General features: G+C 33.8%; 1 protein-coding gene across 1 annotated transcript in view; it reads left to right on the top strand.

Moving 5' to 3' along the window:
* Nucleotides 1–20,898, top strand: part of TBCA (tubulin folding cofactor A) — a 77,938-nt gene that overhangs the window by 42,240 nt on the left and 14,800 nt on the right. Inside the window, exon 2 of the mRNA XM_030323532.1 lies at nt 19,597–19,702. Within this exon, the coding sequence (XP_030179392.1) occupies nt 19,597–19,702 (106 nt within the window). The remainder of the gene's footprint in view (nt 1–19,596; nt 19,703–20,898) is intronic.

Here is a 20,898-nt window from a genome sequence, read left to right as displayed (position 1 = left end):
AATTCATTTATAAGCAAATTAAAAATTTAAATAATAGGATAGGTATAAAGTTCATTGTCATTTATTAATGTTAATAATCCTAACATATAGAGAGATATGTACTAGTATTAATTAAGCTATTGTTGCTGCCATATTAAGATCTATTTTAAAAATTGTTTTAAACTGTTAATATGACATTAACTTCTACAATTGGGAATTTTGAATAGAATATTTTGGCACTTAATATAGGGTAAAAATATACTTCAGAAATTTAGAAATAGAAATTTATCAAATATTATAGTCAGAATTTTGACTATTAACTGCCTCTCATTTTGGATTCCAAGTAGGGTGTTTGATAGAAAATGGTTAACAAGATCTTAACATGTAAGTTGAAAAGTATTCTGTGCTCAAATATATTTGAGAGGGGCTGAGTTAAAGTTTAACATGTTTTGTTGTAGGATTATCCAAAAGCCTTCACGGTGTGAACCTTTAAGAGGGGAACAGAAAAATGCAATATTTCCTAAGGTTTATTCATAAACATCTTTTTCTTTTGACATCTATTAACATCTCTTTGAAGAGGATTCCTTTTTCTTCTGTGAGAGATAGCAGTTGTTACCACATTTGAAAATTGGCTATTTTGTTGTATTTACATGGTGATTTAAAAGATAGATTTGCCCCCCATGGGGCGCCTGGGTGGCTCAGTTGGTTAGGGTTCAGACTTCAGCTCATGTCATGATCTCACAACCTGTGAGTTAGAGCCCCGCATCGGGCTCTGTGCTGACAGCCCAGAGCCTGGAGCCTGCTTCAGATTCTGTGTCTCCCTCTCTCTCTGCCCCTCCCCTGCTCATGCTCTGTCTTTCTCTGTCTCAAAAATAAATAAAAACATTAAAAAAAAAATTTAACAGATAGATTTGCCCCCTAAATATAAACAAGTTTGAGCTAGTTCCTATGTCTTTCTCTTTCTTTCTTTCTTTCTTTCTTTCTTTCTTTCTTTCTTTCTTTCTTTCTTTCTTTCTTTCTTTCTTTCTTTCTTTCTTTCTTTCTTTCTTTCTGTCAAGATTTTAAGTAATCTCTACACCCAATGTGGGGCTCAAATTTACAAGCCCTAGATCACGAGTTGCATGCTCCAACACCTGAGCTAGCCATGTGCCCCATCCCATGTCTTTCTTTAACCCCAAATGCTGCTGTTATTACCTGGGTTTTTTAGGTTGACCAGAGAAGGGTGTTTATTACAGGTATGTCCATATATAATCATGATAGTCTATCCACAGAATCAGAATCCTGAAAGATTCTATCAAATAACTCATCTGAAATAGTCTAGGAAGACTATGTAGAACAACTTGCAAAAAGTTGTGATACTCTTGAAATGCCATAAAATTCATTGTGTATTCTTCTCTTTTGGTGAGATAAAGTTAGAGGTTTTTTATGTTTTTACATGCTAACACATTGTTCACGGGGCAAGAGCTAAGGGTGGTGTGCCTCCAGTTGTAAAAATGCAACATTTTTAAACAGTGTTTACTGACAAATTCGGGAAGTCAGGCTGTAAAATGACTGTTTTACTCTGAGTAAACCATTGAAAAAAAAGAGTGTAATATTAGAGATAACACAAACTTTTTGAAAACTACAGACTATAGTTAATGGGACATAGACAAAAAAGATTTTCAGAGTCATTGGGAATCACTAATCTAATCCTAGAATAATTCAGAAGATTTTACTATATTGAATTCTAAAACCAGATTTGCTAGCTGTTAAAATTGTATCACATATGGGTCTATATCAAGTATCATTACCAAATATTATTTGAGTAAAGACTTAAAAATTTGACTTGTATGAAAAAAAATGATTTAAACATGGTAAAGTACAAAATAAATATACATTTGAAGTAGGTTGTTTAGCATGTGCCAAATTACTGTACTTGTATACCTTTAGATGGAATATAGTGTGAAAATTATTTTCAACTCTTACATTTTTTTCTGAATGGAAATTCTTATTAATTATTTTATCATTTTTCTGCTATAAAGGACTTAAACAAGACCTCAGTATCAGCAATTTAAACACAGGAGAAATCTTTGTTTCTTCTTGAACCATTTTGACCTAATGAACAGATCTTGGTACAAAAAACTGAAAAACTACATTACATATCAAAGTACCTTTGTATAATGCTCATAATCCCAAAGCCATGAGTTTTTCCTCTGCATCCTAGAGCTCTACAACTGAAATATCTCAGATTTAGCTCCAAAATGTTCACATCAGTAATTCCATAAATAACTTGAGTTAATGGATCACCAAGAATAATTATTATAGTAAAATATCATTAAATTGGGCTTATTTTATAATTTGATGAAATTCAGATATTCTAAGTGATGTCAACTTATTTATGAGAAGTGACAGTCATGGATCAGCTAAAGTCATTTTCATTAAATGATATTTTCTTTGTTCATTTTGGTCTTGATAACCTATATTAATTTGGAGTAAATATATAGTTCATGAACTATCTGAATGTTTTAGGCAAGCTGAACTATCTCACAGAACAGAATGACGATGTTGGATATTCCTCTGTTAATATTGTAGTTTGTCAGGGTCTTTCTTCAGATGATGCCTCAAATCCCTTTTATATCTGAGTTATATATAAGTAGAAGTAAATTATGAATAGGGGCGCCTGGGCGGCTCAGTCGGTTGAGTGTCTGACTTTGGGTGAAGACAGGATTTCATGGTTTGTGAGTTTGAGCCCCACATTGGGCTTGCTGCTGTCAGTGCAGAGCCTGCTTTGGATCCTCTGTCCCCCTTCGTCTGCCCGCCCCCCACTTCCACTCTCTCTGAAAAATAAATAAACTTAAAAAATAGAGTAAATTATGAATAATCATAGTACCAATGCCATTCTTCCAGTGCAGTAATGTTTACCTACCATGTTTTGTTTTCTCCTTTTAATGCATGTAAGATTGAAATGGCTGGGTTTTGTTTTGTTTCTTTTGTAGCTGTATCACACCCTTGACTCATATTGAACTTGGAAGCCAGGGCTTGATTCTGATGTTGATAGCTCAAGTTGGGGAAGAGGGCATCATTTTTGAGTGGGATAATGATAAGCTTAGTTTTCAGCCTTGTTTACAATTAGTTGCTGGTGGGATGTCCAAATAGAGATGTTATTAAGACAGAGATATGGGTCTGGACAGAAGATAAAAAGTCAAGTGTATAGAGAGATTTGTGATTTTCAGGTAATAATTAAAACTGTCAGAGGCTTTTGTACGGAGATGAAGCAGCTGTGGGAGGTGCTATTGCTTTTTCATACAAACTTGAAGCTATTCAGAGTATCTTTAGCCCCTTCATTAGTACATACTTTTCAATCTCATTGATAACTCAAAACCTTTAAGGGACAGTTTAGAGAATTAGTGAAATAATTAGTTTACATTTGTGTTTTTTGTTATTATTAATTTCTAAGATTTATTAGCTTGTTAGCCCCTGAGATTCATAATATTGCAAAGAAAATAGTGGTATTCGTTTTATATTTGTCATGCATCATCTTAGCTGTTTAGAGAATGTCCCATCATATATATTAAAATTAAATTATTAAAGTATATGTTCTATTTGAGCAGTGAATATATCTTGAACCATCTCCAGTTTAGGAGATTAACTGAAGGGTACTGGGAGATGGTAAGGTAACAAATACCATAAATTAAACATTTAATTTCTTTCATTTAGATACACAAGATTGATAACTTGTTGCTTCCAGTGATGAGAACTGAGCTGCTGGGATTAGGGTGGTGGGTTGCTTCACTTTGTACTCTTTTGTGCTATTCATATTTGAACCATGGAATGATTTTACTTTGGGAACGGATAAAAGAAATTTAAATATTGAAAATTGCTTTATTTACTTCAGACATGAGATGGTATGATATATTAGTATTGACACTGGAAGTTACAAGTCATGTTTTCAAATCCTAATTTCACCATCGCCTGGCCAGCTGTCATTAAGTGAGTCATTTCACCTCTTTGAATCACAGTTTCCCATTTGAAAATTGAGATGACTGCCCTGTTTACTTCTCAGGGTAATTGTGAGTGTGTTCAGTAAACATACCTGTGAGGCACACACTCTCATAAGCACTGAGAAGGGGGCACATTTTCATTTGTATGGGCATCCACTGTCAAGTGTAGAAGTAGACAGAATTTAACCTACTTTGATAAATCCTATATGCCATGAAGATCCATAGGAAGGATTTACAGTAGCAGCTTGGGAGTGGTAGGGAAGAAGTTCGAGTAGTCCTTCAGGAAGACAAGGACATTGTTGAGTTTAATTTTGAAGAATGAGTGAGCTGGGGGAAGAGGATAAAGAGGAAAGAAGGTATTCTAAGAACAAGTTCCAGCTCCAACTCCAGCTCATTTGATGCATGTTGGTGTGTAGCACATTTTTGTTTTATTTAAGACAAGACTGTAGCATGTTCTTCCTTCATTTTCCTGATCCCCAAAATTTTGACTATAGTAATTGGTTGAAATTTGGGGAAATCTCACTTGGGACTTTATAATGACCTCAAAAGTGAGGAATCACTAAAACTCAACTAAATTTTTACTACACACATTTTACTGTATAGACCATAAGTATTAAATCATCAGATTCTGATGTTAGCCTTCAGTTCTTTCTTACTAAGGAACTAGTGAGAATTCTTAATTAAGGGGCTAAGCCTCTCATTTGCAGTCCACTTGCATTTTCCCAAATGAGTAGATTTTTTTTCCCTGCGTGTCTCTTGGTATTTTTGTTCCCATATCCTTCTGTATTTCTTCTGTGTGCCTGGTGTCTCATTACTATACCTTTAGTTTACAAAAGCCTACAATTCACTCTTTTACTTTGATTTCTATACACTGCTTTCTCCTGTTGTGTTTGGCAGAAAAACTTGCTTTACTTGTTAAGTCATGTATATAACTTCTTTTTCTAATCTTGAATATTTTTTCCCTCGTCACTGGGAAAGATACAGATTTTAAATCCATTTGACAAGTTATTGAGCTCTAAGTTGTAAGTACATACAGTTTCCCTGGTGCCATATTGTTTCCTTTGTAGCACCATTAAACATCTTACCCCCATAATAGTTTATAGACTTTTACTGTTGAACTGTCTAATACCCACTCTTCTGTAAGTTACGGTTTAGAGGCATTGATATTTTACTGTATAATATCCAGTATCCTGTAAATTATAGAAGTACTTTGTAAATTGAAAATATGATATTACTTATTATGGATATTAGCCTCCAGTAACCACCATGATTATTCAAAATAAGCACAAGTGTTTAAATTTTTATAGATGTTTAAAGTGTGAAATAGAGACTTCCACACAAAATTTATGTGGAGTATTTGTTAAAACAATAGAAAACATAAAATTGGGTATCCTATAAGTAATTTCCTCTACCATTTTCATGTTTATTTGTACTTGGGAAGAAGAAATGAGGTATCTCAATTTCTGAGTGATTTATCAGTTCAGAATGAATTAATCCAAAGTAAGAAAACATTATTTCATACCTGTAGAACAATCTTCTGCTATTAATGACTCTTTAACTTGAGATGCTTTTAGCTTCAGAGTAATAGAAAATCAAGCTATATGTGGCTTAAACAGTAAGGGTATTCATCATCTCATAACGATAAAGAAATTGGAGGTAGAGTGTTTCAGAGTTGCTTAATTCAGTGGTTTAATACCATCATCAAAAACTCAAGTTCTCTAACATCCCAGAGTGACCTGTCCTTTTAGGCTGGATCTCCTCATGATCCCATAGTACTTGCCACAAGTGGCAGGTGTCACAGGTGATGATGTCTAGGGGAGAAAATGGAATTATATCTGCTTATAATGCATTTATGAAGAATGGCAACCTTCTCAGAAGCCCCCAACAGATGGCCTTTATGTAGCTATGGCCGCAAATGGATCACTTATACATGCCTAAGCTATCACTTGGCAGAGGGTATGATTGGATTCTTTCTTTTTAGAGGTTATGCCCTGCTGCTTGGATGATCATAAACAAAATTAGATTCTGTTGGCAAGTAAGAAGTGGCTGTTGGATAGGCAACCAATAATGCCTTTTGCAGTTGAGCCCATTTTAACTTTTTTTAAAATGTGTTCAAATGTTTAAACACATTTTAAAAAGTTATAGATAACTATAAGTTATAAATAGATCAGTGGAACAGAATAGAGAACCCAGAGGGGGACCCACAAATGTATGGTCAACTAATCTTTGACAAAGCAGGAAAGGGTGTCCAATGGAAAAAAGACTGCCTCTTTACAAATGACGCTGGGAAAATTGGGCAGCGACATGTAGAAGTATGAAACAGGACTACATTCTTATACCATACACAAAAATAAATTCAAAATAGATGAAACACCTAAATGTAAGACAAGAAACCATCATAATCGGAGAGAAAACAGGCAACAACCTCTTTGACCTTGGCTGCAGCAACTTCTTACTAGACACGTCTCCCAAAGCAAGGGAAATAAAAGCCAAAGTGAACTGTTGGGACCTCATCCAGATAAAAAGCTTTTGTACAGCACAGGAAACAATCAACAAAACTAAAAGGCACCGATGGAATGCGAGAAGATATTTGCAAATGACGTATCGGATAAAGGGTCAGTATCCAAAATCTGTAAAGAACTTGTCAAACTCAACACCCAAAAAACAAATAATCCAGTGAAGAAATGGACAGAAGACAATAATAGACACTTTTCCAAAGAAGATATCCAGATGACCAACAGACACATGAAAAGATGCTCAATATCACTCATCATCAGAGAAATACAAATCAAAACAATAATGAGATACCACCTCACACCTGTCAGAATGGCTAACTTTAACAACTCAGGAAACGAGATGCTGGTGAGGATGCAGAGAAAGGGGGGCCCTTTTGCTCTGCTGGTGGGAATGCAGACTGGTGCAGCCACTCAGGAAGACAGTGCGGAGGTTCCTTAAAAAATTAAAAATAGAACTACCCTATGACCCAGCAGTTGCACTACTAGGTATTTACCCAAAGAGTACAAAAATGCTGATTTGGAGGGGCACATGCACCCCAGTGTTTGTAGTAGTGTTATCAACAATAGCCAAGTTATGGAAAGAGCCCAAATGTCCATCCACTAACAGATGGATAAAGAAGATGTGGTGTGTGTGTGTGTGTGTGTGTGTGTATGTGTATATATATATATATATATATATATATATATATATATATACATACACATATACATACATACATACATACAGTGGAAAACTACACGATGATCAAAAAGAATGAAATCCTGCCATTTGCAACAACGTGGATGGAACTAGAGTGTATTATGCTTTGTGAAATAAGTCAGAGAAAGACAAATATCAGATGATTTCACTCATGTGGAATTTAAGAAATACCACAGATGAACATAGGGAAAGGAAAAGAAAAATAAGATAAAGACAGAGTAAGAGACTCTTAAATACAGAAAACAATCTGAGGGTTGCTGGACGTGGGTGAGGGGGATAGGCTAAATGGGTGAAGGACATTAAGGAGGCCATTTGTTGGGATGAGCACTGGGTGTTACATGTAAGTTATCAATCACTGGGTTCTACCCCTGAAACCAATACTACACTATATGTTAACTAACTTGAATTTAAATAAATTTAAAAACAAATAAAAATGTATAAGTAGTAGCGAAGACTAACAACTTTGAAATAAAACAGTTCTGGGACACTTAACAGCTATGAGAACTTGGACAAGCTCTGTGAATTGCAGTTTAGTTACTAAAATGTAAATAATGTACCTATTTTATAAGGTTGTTTTGAGGATTAAATGACATAATGCATGCAGCACGCTTTGACATAGTATCTTGTCCGTAGTAAATGATCACTGTGTTAACAGCTTTTATTATCCTATTTTAATTTTAGCTTATCTTGAATGATTAAAGCTTTTGCCTAAATCTGTTTTATATTTTGTGGTATTCCATTGTTGTAACTATCTCTTCTTGAGTTGTAACTGTTGAACTTTTCTATAGGGCTAGTTTTGGGAGAAGCAGATTTGATGCTTGGAAATGCTAAAACATCAAAAGTCCTTCATCCAACCTAACTTCTTTTATAAACATTGCTGTGTTTCGTCAGCTTAATTTTCATTAATATTATCATTTTTCTCAAAGTTACACAAAATAATGTAGCTTGTATTTTATTCGTTTCTGAAATATTGATCCTGGTTCAGTTCTCATGAAAGCTAAAGACTTTAAAAACATTGTAAGGAGAGATAATGAACAAGAGACTGTAAAATGGGGATGATACTTAAATAGAACTGTAAGTGTTCAATGCAATAAAGTACTTAAAGCTCTGTTCATATTAGGCCCTTGATAAAAGTTTCTTTTATTCCTTATGTCTCATACAATAAACCTCTCAAAAGATTATTTGTTTCTTCAGAAACAGGAGAGCTTGTTACTAGTTATGTCAGTAGAGGAGAACTATATCAGTCAGGAAAAAGGAAATCATGCTAGGGATCTCAAACAGGCATTTAATACAGGAAATTGATTACACAGGTGTAATCACTTTTATGAAAGTTTTCTTTAACTTTTATGAAATGCTAAAGTTTCATTGGCTGGTCAAGGGTCATCGTAGCCATCACTTACATCATGGTTTTTATGAAAAAAAAAAAAATAGACATTCCTTAGCTTCTTTTATTTTTTTATTTTTTATTTTTTTATTATATGAAATTTATTGTCAAATTAGTTTCCATAGGGGCGCCTGGGTGGCGCAGTCGGTTAAGCGTCCGACTTCAGCCAGGTCACGATCTCGTAGTCTGTGAGTTCGAGCCCCGCGTCGGGCTCTGGGCTGATGGCTCAGAGCCTGGAGCCTGTTTCCGATTCTGTGTCTCCTTCTCTCTCTGCCCCTCCCCCGTTCATGCTCTGTCTCTCTCTGTCCCAAAAATAAATAAACGTTGAAAAAAAAAAATTTAAAAAAAAAAAAAAAATTAGTTTCCATACAACACCCAGTGCTGATCCCAAAAGATGCCCTCTTCAATGCCCATCACCTACTCCTTAGCTTTTAAACAAACATTAAAAACATGATTGAATAGACAAGTGGGGAAAGATAGATTTTTGCTGCTAGGTTTATTTTAAAAGTTGAAAATGAATAAATTATATATCATTTTAAATATAGTAAATATCATAGTATTACATTTATTTTTCAATGGATCTTGTGCTGCCCAAAGGAGATTATTCTTACAAATCTAAGTTAAATTAATTTTCTTTTTCAGTAATTGCTTCATATTACAACCATAACACCGTGGTGGGGGAAGAATTTTCCTGTAGTTTCCAATTGTCTTTTTTTTTTTTTTTTCAATTGAAAAGAGGCAAAAAATATGACTTCTCTTCTATCTTCTAACTCCTTGTATCTGTTCCTTAGAATCTATTCCAGGGGCACCTGGGTGACACAGTCTGTTTAGAATCCAACTCTTATTTTCAGTTCAGATCATGATCTCACAATTCATGGGTTTGAGTCCTGCGTCAGGCTCCGTGCTGACAATGTGTAGCCTGCTTGGGATTCTCTTTTCCCCTCTCTCTCTCTCTGCCCCTCCCATGCTAACTCTGTCTCTCTCTCAAAAATAAATAAATAAACTTTTAAAAAAGTAAAATTAAAAAATAATCTATTCCATTCCTCTAATTCTTAAAGATGCTGTTGTAAGATTCCACACTAAGATTCTTACTTAGACTCTTTTCCAGGCCTATAGCACAATTTCAATCCTGGGATATTTTTTTTCTTTACTAGACTGTTGCATTTATATTTACCACGAGTTTTTTCTTGATTTTCATCTTCAGTTTGCTGGAGTATATTCTTTAGTAAATTTCTCAGAAAGGGGGCATTATAAATACGTCCTGAATTTTTATAGAAGTAAAAAATATTCCCCTGGCCTATAACTTATTTCATCACCTATCCAAATGACTTCTTGCCTTTTTCAGATCTTAATTCACATATCCTTTTCTCAAAGAGGCCTTCTCTGCCCATCCTATTTTAAATTGCAAATCCCACGTATTATCAATCCTTCTTTACTGCTTTTTCTCTTAAAGCACCTATCACATTCTAACACACTATACATTTTGCTTATTTATTTATTCTCTTTCCCACTAAAAAGTGCCATAGGGCAGAGATTTTTGTAGTTTTGTTCACTAGCTACATCCTTGGTACCTAAAATCATGCCTGGCACATAGGAAACCCTTAGTAAATAATTGCTAAATGAGTCAGTGAATTTTTCCCTTATTATTACAGTTATAAATCCAATTTATAAATCATTGTCTCTGAGAACTTGAAGAGATTGGTCCATTGTCTTCTGGTACCTGGTATTATTAATGTGAAATACGTCAATCTTTTTTTTCTCTTTAAAAGTTTTCTTTTTCTTGGATCTCTGGAAATTTTCAGCAGTGTATATAAGATGTGTTTTTTTTTTCATTGATTCTAGTTGGCACTTGTCTTTAAGGTTATTGTTTTTTTTCCAGCTCTGGAAAATTTTATTTAAAAAATAATTTCTGGGGGCTCCTGGGTGGCTCAGTCAGTTAAGCGACCAACTTCGGCTCAGGTCATGATCTCACGGTCCGTGAATTCGAGCCCCACGTCAGGCTCTCTGCTGACAGCTCAGAGCCTGGAGCCTGCTTCAGATTCGGTGTCCCTCCTCTCTCTCTGTGCCCCTCTCCAACTCATGCTGTCTCTCACTCTGTCTCTCAAAAATAAATAAATGTGAAAAAAATTTTTAATCTTATCCTGCTTTTTTTCTGTACTATCTACAATTCCTATTGATTATCAGATTTATCTTCTTTTCCCTGAATGTGCCATTTTCCATATTTTTCTCGTTAACTTTTTGTCTCTTTAAAGTTTGATATGTTTATTGATAGTTAAACAGTGAAATCTGGCATACTATTTTCTCTGACTAAAAGGAAATAACATCAAGGCTAAAATAGGATAGATTGATATAATATTTGTATTTTGTTTATTATTACTAATAATGAATGGCAAAGGTAGCTTATCACACCAGTAAGAAAAGGAAGTATTCATTAGTAAATGATCACTTATCGTTTATTGGAAAAGGACTTGGTCTAATTTCTTATCAGGCACTATATATTTTAAATAGTATGCAGTAAAATATAATACATCCTATAGAATTATGAGTAGGGATGTTCATTACAGTATTATTTGTAATATGGGAATGGCCTAAGTATCCAATAAAATAATACTTTATTAAGCTCTCCTACTGGTACTATGAAATGGTTTGTAGCCACTAACAGCTACATTTTTATTTTTTTTAATTTTTTAATGTTTATTGATTTTTGAGACAGAGAGAGACAGAGCATGAACGGGGGAGGGTCAGAGAGAGGGAGACACAGAATCTGAAACAGGCTCCAGGCTCTGAGCTGTCAGCACAGGGCCCGACGCGGGGCTCGAACTCACGGACCGCGAGATCATGACCTGAGCCGAAGTAGGACACTTAACCAACTGAGCCACCCAGGTGCCCCAACAGCTACATTTTTAAAAAAATGTTTAGTAATATTGAAAATGATACACTAAGCATAGCATGAGGTAGAAACTTGTTGAATCATTAATGTTGTATACCTGAAAATAATGTAACAATGTGTGTCAACTGTACTTCATGAAAAAAGAAAGACAATGATACATTTTTCCAATTATTTATATACACCCACATATGAATTTTTACACATATGTGTTTGAAAGAAAAGGACTATGGAAAGTATTAAAAATGTTAGTATAGGGGCACCTAAGTGGCTTAGTTTGTTAAGTGTCCAGCTCTTGGTTTCTGCTCAGGTCATGATTCCACGGTTCCTGGGTTTGAGCCCCACATTGGGCTCTGTGCAGACAGCAACGAGCCTGCTTGTCTATCTCTTTCTCTCTGCCCTTCCCCTGTTTGTATGTGCTCTCTGCAAAATAAATATATTTTTTAATGTTAATACAGTTCCATAATCCCTTATATGAAACACTTGGGCCCATATGTATTTCTGCATTCCAAATTTTTTTAGATTTTTGAACAGTAATAGGTTTTCATAACATCTGAAGTACTCTATAATCAAACATGTTAATATTTCTGCAGTGAAACATGGGACTATTCACATTAAGTAGGATACATAAAGTTTATAATTTCATGTCAGTTGAGGTTATATTTTGCTGCTAAATCAATTTGTGCCAAGCTTAATTTTTAAATTTCCTTTTTTAAAAACGTTTTTGGATTTTGGAATTGTGTGCATTTTGGATCAATAGTTATTTAAGCAATGAGACTACGAATGTTTTTTTAATTTTAATTTTTTATAATTTTTCATGTATTTCTGTATAAGACCGTATAATTATTTACAGAAAAATATTTTAGTAACAAATTTTAAAACTGTGAATATATACTTGAGTTAAGCTTTCTTACTAAATCTTAGCCTTCCCCCAAAGGAAGGGAATAGAGTCAGAAGATATTCACTCAGTGATTTAGCAAATACTTATCCAGTGTCTATTATTTTAATAAACATAGAGAGCCTTACAAACTATCAAGAAAGTTAATATTTCAAAGTATGATATAATACCATTTCACATTCTTCTTATTGTCAGAAACTTAATAATTCTGACAATTCCAGTAGTTGATCAGGATGCCAGGGAGCACTAGGATATTTCATACAGTGCAGTGTGGGTATCAATTGATACAACTACTTTGGAAAGCAATTTGATACTATCTAGTGAAGTTAATTAAACTTATATATGCTGTATCATGTCATGTGACTTTTCATTAATACATTGATTTATACTGTCTGGGAGTGGAACCTTTTCAATTTCTCCTGCTGCATCTTGCCCCCTGACACTTTTTATTCACTGTAATTTTATATGTGAGCATTACTAGGTTTCTGTGATTTTTTTTTTCTTTTTCCAGGGCAGTACATTTGCTGTTCAATAACTTGCTTCCTGAGCCTTTTTACGAAATAGGGCTTTTTTTTTTTTTTTTTTTTTTTTTTTTTTTTTTTAAATTACATCCAAGTTAGCATATACTGCAACAATGATTTCAGGACTAGATTCCTTAGTGCCCCTTACCCATTTAGCCTGTCCCCCCTTCTATAACCCCTCCTGTAACCCTCAGTTTGTTCTCCATAGTTATGAGTCTCTTCTGTTTTGTCCCCCTCGCTGTTTTTATATTATTTTTGTTTTTCTTCCCTTATGTTCATCTGTTTTGTCTCTTAAAGTCCTCACATGAGTGAAGTCATATGATTTTTGTCTTTCTCTGACTAATTTCAGTTAGCATAATACCTCCATTTCCATCTACGTAGTTGCAAATGGCAAGATTTAATTCTTTTTGACTGCCGAGTAATACTCCATTGTATGTATGTGTGTGTGTATGTATGTATGTATATATATACCACATTTTCTTTATGCATTCATCCATCAGTGGACATTTGGGCTCTTTCCATACTTTGGCTATTGTTGATAGTGCTGCTATAAACATGGGGGTGCATGTGTCCCTTCAAAACAGCACACCTGTATCCCGTGGATAAATGCCTAGTAGTGCAATTGCTGGGTCGTAGGGTAGTTTTATTTTTAGTTCTTTGAGGAACCTCCATACTGTTCTCCAGAGTGGCTGCACCAGCTTGCATTCCCACCAACAGTGCAAAAGAAATCCTTTTTCTCTTCATCTTCACCAACATCTGTTGTTGCCTGAGTTGTTAATGTTAGCCATTCTGACAGGTGTAAGGGGGTACAAAATAGGGCTTTTTAAACAAAAACTTTACTTTTTTTTTGTTTTGTTTTGATATGCCAATAGCCGTGCAAATATTCAGCACCTTTATTTGTCAAATGTGGTGTGGAATTAAGAGTCTCTTCCATTTTGCTGGGGTTGTTGTGCTATTTTCTGTAGACAAGCACAATGGAATAGGATGACTTGGATTACCAACCAAAATCATCTGTGGGCCTAGGCATGGAATCCATCTCTTTTATTGCATACTTTCTCAAAAATCATATTTTTCTTATTTCTCAAGTTTTGTGAATCACTTTTGTTAGCTTTAGGATTGTTTTGTATATCTCTTTAAGTTGAAAATGTTAAAAGGCAGTAGTGAGATTTGTATATTCAGCTTTTTATTCATTTAACAAACATTGAGTGCTTACTATGTATAAAGGTCAAGAATTTCTCTTAATCCCATCTTCCAGGAACATAAGACCTAGCTAACAAACTGGCTTCAGTGTTGTGTGGTAAACGCTAAGATAGCTAAAGGTTGGATGGAATTAAGTAGCTGTCTTCTAAGTCAGCAACCCTTTTTTGTAAAGGAACAGACAGTATATATTTTAGGCTATGTGGGCCATACAGTTCTATCACAACTACTCATCTCTGCTGTCATTGCATGAAAGTAGTCAGTCACAGGAGATCCATAGATGAATGAGTGTGGATGGACACTGAAATTTGAATTCCATATGATTTTTACATTTTTACATGTTGCAAAATAATTTTCTAACCATTTAAAAATACAAAATTTAATATTACAAATATTTTTTAAACCTTTAAAAATCATTCATAGCCCTCAGACCATACTAAAACAAGTGGCAGGCCAAATTTGGCTCATTGGCCATAGTTTGCCAACCCTTGTTCTGAGACTTTGAATTACAGGATGTTAATTGAATTTGCCTCTTTCTGTTAGTCCATTCCATGTCAGCTACTTTCATTTAGGAGAGTTTAGTAACCTAAGTTAGGATACCATCAGTATCCTTGATATTCTGAATAATAATCATGATGCTATAAAAATAATAAAAATGGTAATAGCACTATTGCTATTGATATCACATTGATGCATTGATGATATGTAAGTTACTCCAGCAAAGATGACAAACTAATTTGCTTATAGGGACCAGGTGTTAGACCTGAATGTTTGGGAAACAGGAAGTTGTGTGAACTGGGGCAAAGTGAAAAGCATATGTCTCATGTAAAAAAACCAGTAGCCACTACTTAGCTCCCATCCAGTAGAGGGAAAGCAGCCCCAATGTTCCCTGATGAAAAACATTCAAGAGAAATCCAGACTTATATGTAAGTTAAATTATGTCTCCTAGTTGTTAAATGTGGCAACAAATCTGTTTTTGTTTTTTTAATTCTTTTTAACATTGTGAATCAAAAGCATCTTTAGGAGTCATTTGAGCAGACTGGCAACTAACTTGCCATCTCTGTCCCAGCAAGTTTCTTTAACTGTTTAAAAGGAGCTCGTACAGAAGTTTCTGTAGTGATACCCATTAATGATTTTATTTTGAAATCTTTGATCTCAGAGGATGTTTTTATCTCAATACTGAAAACTGTTAAAGCACTTTTAAACTATAAGTCAATGCACATTTCTGTACTGGATGTTCACATGTTCAACTGTCACAATTCTAAGCTTGAATGTATCCAGTGAATACATACTTGTAGCGGATTTTGTGATCCTAGCAAGTTCTTTTTTCTTTTCTTTTTGTAAACAGCTTTATTGAGATATAATTTACATACCATACAAATCATCCGTGTAAAGTATACTGTTTACTTGGTTTTAGTATATTCATAGAGTTGTACAACTGTCCCCACAGTTATTTTTAGAACATTTCATCACCTGAAAAAATAAACCCCTGACCCTTTAGCAATTAAATTAGACTCCCAGTTCTTCCCTCATCCTTTCTAGTCCTAGTCAACTACTAATCTGCCTCCACAGACTTGCCTATTCCAGATATATCTTATAAATAGAATCGTATAAATATGTGGGCTTTTCTGTCTGGCTACTTTGACTTAGCATGTTTTCAAGGTTCATTCGTGTTACAGCATAAATCAGTACTCCATTTCTTTCTATTGTTAAATATTATTCCAGTGTATGGGTATATCATATTTTATTTGTCCATTCATCATTTGATAGACTCTTGAGTTGTTTTCACATTTTGCCTATTATGCATAATGCTACAGTGAACATTCATGTACAAGTTTTTATGTGGACATATGTTTTCTTTTCTCTTGGGTAGACACTTAGGAATGGAATTACTGATACATATGGTAACTCTGTGTTTAACTTTTTGAGGAATGGCCAAACTTCCAACGCAGCTGCACCAATTTGCATTCCTACCATTAGGATTTGACGGTTTCAATTTTTCCACATGCCTTGTCAGCAACACTTGTTATTATCTGACTTTTTTTTCTTCCTTTTTAATTATAATCATCTTAATGAATATGAAGTGATATCTTACTGTGATTTTGATGTACATTTCCCTGAAGACTAATGATGTTGATCATCTTTTCATGTGTTTATTGGGCATTTGTATACTATGCAGATTCCCTTTACTGATTTTTTTTAATTGGGTTATTTGTCTTTTTATTATTGAATTGTAAGAGTTCTTATATATTCTGGATACAAATTTACCCAATATATTATTTCCACATACTTTCTCACATTCTGTTGTCTTTCTCACTTAACTAATAGTGTTCTTCAGAGCACAAAAGTTTTTGATTTTGACAAAAGCCAATTTTTTTTTCTGTTTCTTGTGGTTTTGGTGTTATATCTAGAAAGTCACAAGGTTATCAAGGTTTACCCCTAAAAAAAAAGATTTATCCCTGATGTGTTTTTCTAAAAGTTACATAATTTTAGCCTTTTAGATCTTTGATCCGTTTTGAATTAATTTTTGTATATGATTGGTGTAAGATGAGGACTTGGGGTAGAAGTCACAGGCTTTAACCTCAAAAATCAAACCAGATAAAATATCTGAAAATAATAATAAGTAAATATGTAAATAAGTGGCAGGAGATACATGAAACAAGACTGTCAGAATATTAATTGTGAAAGCTCAGTGAAGAATACATGGGATTTGTTATGCTATTTTCTCTAGATTTTTTGTTTGAAAATATCCATAACGTTTTTCTAAATACCAATTTATTATAGTTTATTACCACTGTTAATTGTATTGGCCGATTATCTGTATCCTTAGTTGGTATTGGACTGTTACTTATTAGATGGCCCTTAGTACAAGTTTGGTTATAACTATGAAAATCTTATTTACAGTAAGAAAAACTGTAAAATCAAGACAAATTAAGCTAAAACTTTTTTAATTTCAAGTTCTCTTAATTCTTGATTTACCCAAAACTTTTATTCTACTTAGAATTTTATGAACAGTATGTTTAAATGGGTCGTATACAAATTTGTGTAGTTTACAGATATCTACAATGTACTTCTCAAAACTTGTGTTGAGGAACAGCTGTTCTGGAGAATGTTGAGTGGGGAAAAAGTCTTTTTTTTTTTTCTTTTTTTTTTTTGCCCCAAGTAAGCTTGCAGTTGAACAAAGTTAAACTGATTTCCTTACTGCAAGACTTCTTAGGACCTTTTAACTTACAAATACATATCCTAAATCTATAAAATTTGGCAAACTGTTTTTTAAGCTTATTTGACCATTCACATACCATGGAGTAGTTTGGAAAACACTGGACTACGTATTTAAGATCATGTTATTGTCATATTTAGATAATTAGTTTAAGTTATTAGTTGATTATCACTATCCTAATGATTTTCATTTCTTAAAGTTTCTCCTTATGTCCATCCTTTTCTATTGCTGTTACTTCTTTTTGTAGTTTCCTGTCATTTGCTTATTTGTCTAACTAGTGAAAGTGACCAGATTTTGAAATTGCTGTTCCTCTGTGAGTATGGGTTTGTAATAATAATGGAAAATATTTTCAGTTAATTATGCCTTTTAAGTATAACAAATTATGACTTTATATTTGTACTTGTTATTTTAACTAGTACAAGTTTTTGCAAAACTTGCAAAAGAGCCATGTTTAGAGAATTAAAACTATTAAATGTAGCTAGGTGTCTTTCTAATTGAATTTTGCTTTATTCCAGAAAACTTAGAAAATATTGGTAAAGGAATAGCTAGCAAACTTTAAAATTATTCAAAATTGAAAAAACTGGTGAACTTTGATCCAAATCAGTAAGATGGCACCATTACGATGGAGAAGCATAGGAGGATGATGAACATTAGCCTAAGGGTGATATTCAGTGTCAGATCTCTAAATGAGGCCAGTGAATACCACTGACTGTTGGCATTTTATATGCACTAGTGAATGAGTGAAGGACTATAATAATGGTAGCTCACTACTTACTATTGCGTTTGTATTAATATTCAGCTATAGGAATGTTTTGAAAGTCAAGTGAAGAATAAAGGTAAAAGCCCCCCCCCAAAAAATTTAACTCTCATCTGACTTCGCCTACACCAAATCATTAGTGCTTTACTCCTCAGGTAACCACAAATAGTACTTTCCCAAGTGTCCTTTATTATTTGTTTCTTGAGTATCCTCTGTTGTTTGTTAATATTCATTGTAACATAAAATTTTGTATTTTGTATCTATTTTGTACTGTAGTTTTTTCACTTTGAAATACTTCAGAACAAGGGTATGAAGGTCATATAATACTCTACTGTAAATATTGTTATCATTTTATTATATTTTCTTTTTCTATCATGAACACGAGATCATGAAAGACAAGATGAACCTTGCTTACACCTCAAAATTCCAAATGGACCATTTTTAGTGTTTCAATATTTAATTTGTAGTTTATGTGGTGATGTAAATCCAAATTTAAAATCTGATTTAAAAGGACAAAATATTTTTTTTAGATTTCTGAACTTATATTAAGACCTATTAGAATATGAAAATTAAATATTTTGAAATACATTTACAAATTTTCATTGCAAATGATTAAACAAGAGCCATGTTCTAATAATGATTTTTAAATTCCATCCCATCAACATATATGTAGAAATAAGTAAGCAAACCAGATGGAGAAAGCTGCTTTTAATATGTATGGTCTGTGAAAGCTTTTTATTCTACTTTAGGTATTGTGTATATCAGAATATTACTGTTTTCTTGAACTACATTTTTGTTTTATATTAAAACTTTTATTAATCAGGATTACAAGAGATTGAGCTATTATGGTTAATTGCATTTTGGTTATCTGAGAGGTAATCAGTGGAACTTTGTATTTCTCTGTTCCAATTTATTGTTGAAAATCTCCTGATTTATTGATAAAGATCAATACCTTTTCTTGCTTTAGTAAGTAAATATGTGTTTCCACTATTTGTCTATAAGAGAACCATGTCTAAACTATCTACCCCAGTCCCTCACACAAGGAATGTCAGGGATAAGATCAAATGCACAGTAAACGATTGTTAAATAACTTTATTGTTGTCTTACTTTGTTTTGGATTTGGAATGCAATATACTGATTTTTTCCCAGTAAGCTGAGCTTTTTCCATTATGTTGTTTCAAGTACGTGTATAAAAGTTTGGAAAACATATATTAATAATAAAGCTAGACAGAAATACTAGTAATAATAATTTTGAGTATGTTTTTACATTGTAAATACAATTATTATAGTGAAATATGTTTTTAATTAAAAATTTAAGAGTTTTATGTTTTGAAGTTTGCACCTGCTTTAGGAGGTATAGAATATCATGGGCCTGAGGATCAGACGTATTACATCTATGGCTAAAGTATTTTTCTTTCCTTCCTCTCATCCTTCCCATCTAGTACACATACTTTGCTATTTTAAGCATGTTTTATATTTACATAGTTTCTTTGTTTCCTGTGATCTGTTTTCTAGAGAGAAAGTTAATTCTTGGAAACATTTCTGATTTATTTATAGACTGGTCAAAGAAAAAATGATGTATGAAAAGGAAGCAAAACAACAAGAAGAAAAGATTGAAAAAATGAAAGCTGAAGATGGTGAAAATTATGCCATTAAAAAGCAGGTAAAATTGAATCCTTGGGGTACCTGGGTGGCTCAGTCAATTAAGCATCAGACTCTTAGTTTCAGCTCAGGCTCAGGTCATGATCTCATAGTTTGTGGCTTCGAGTCCTTCGTTGGGCTGTGCACTTCCAGTGCGGAGCCTGCTTGGGATTCATATTCATTCTCTCTCTCTCTCTCTCTCTCTCTCTCTCTCTCTCTCTCAAAAATAAATAAATAAACCTTAATACACACACATACATATATATATATGACCTAACATTATATTAAATATACTTGTATATTTAAATTTACAGATATTTTTGTAAATATTTTGATTTGAAGACCACCAAAATAAATATATATGTTACCCTTTTTAGTGGCTTCTCCTGATTTTCCTCATGACAAATTTCAGTTTCCTTAGTACTGCATACAAGGTTCTTCTTGATTTGAGTGCCTGCCTATCCACCCTTATCTCTTGCCATTCCCTTCCTGGACCTTTTCATTTCCTGATCATGCTCTTTTCCTTTGCCGCAGACATACTGCATATGTGTGAGATGTTCTTCCCACTTCTCCTACCTACCTTCTCCTTATAAATTCGTGTTTATCCTTTAAACATCCCCTACACTCTACCTAAAGATGGAGATAGGTGCTCCTCCTCTCTTGTCCCATAACAGCTTATTTATTCTCATCATAGCATTTTTTTTCAAATTTTTATTTAAATTCAAGTTAGTTAACATACTCAGTAATGATGATTTCAGGAGTAGAATTTAGTGATTCATCACTTACATAAAACACCCAGTGCTCATCCCAACAAGTGCCCTCCTTAATGCCCATCACCCATTTAGCCCTTCCCGCCACCCACCTCCCTCCATCACACCTCAGTTTGATCTCTATTCTTAAGAGTCTCTTGTGGTTTGTTTCCCACTCTCTTTTTCCCCCTTCCCATCTGTCCATCTGTTTTGTTTGTTAAATTCCACATATGAGTGAAATCATGTGGTATTTATCTTTCTCTGACTGATTTCACTTACCATGAAACACTCAAGCTCCATCCACATCATTGCAAATCCATCATAGCATCATAGCATAGCTGACACTTGTTTCGTAATTCCTTGAGAAAATAGAAGCTATTGGGGACTTTCTCTTTTTCCCATGACAAAATCTTTCAACCTATCTGCATCTGTACCTGTACTACCTTCCTTCCTATTAGAATGGATTATA

The sequence above is a fragment of the Lynx canadensis genome, chromosome A1 (assembly GCF_007474595.2).
Source record: "Lynx canadensis isolate LIC74 chromosome A1, mLynCan4.pri.v2, whole genome shotgun sequence".
Classification (NCBI taxonomy): Eukaryota; Metazoa; Chordata; class Mammalia; order Carnivora; family Felidae; genus Lynx; species Lynx canadensis.
The sequence above is the reverse complement of the archived record's forward strand: the minus strand, read 5'-3'. Positions and strand labels throughout refer to the sequence as shown.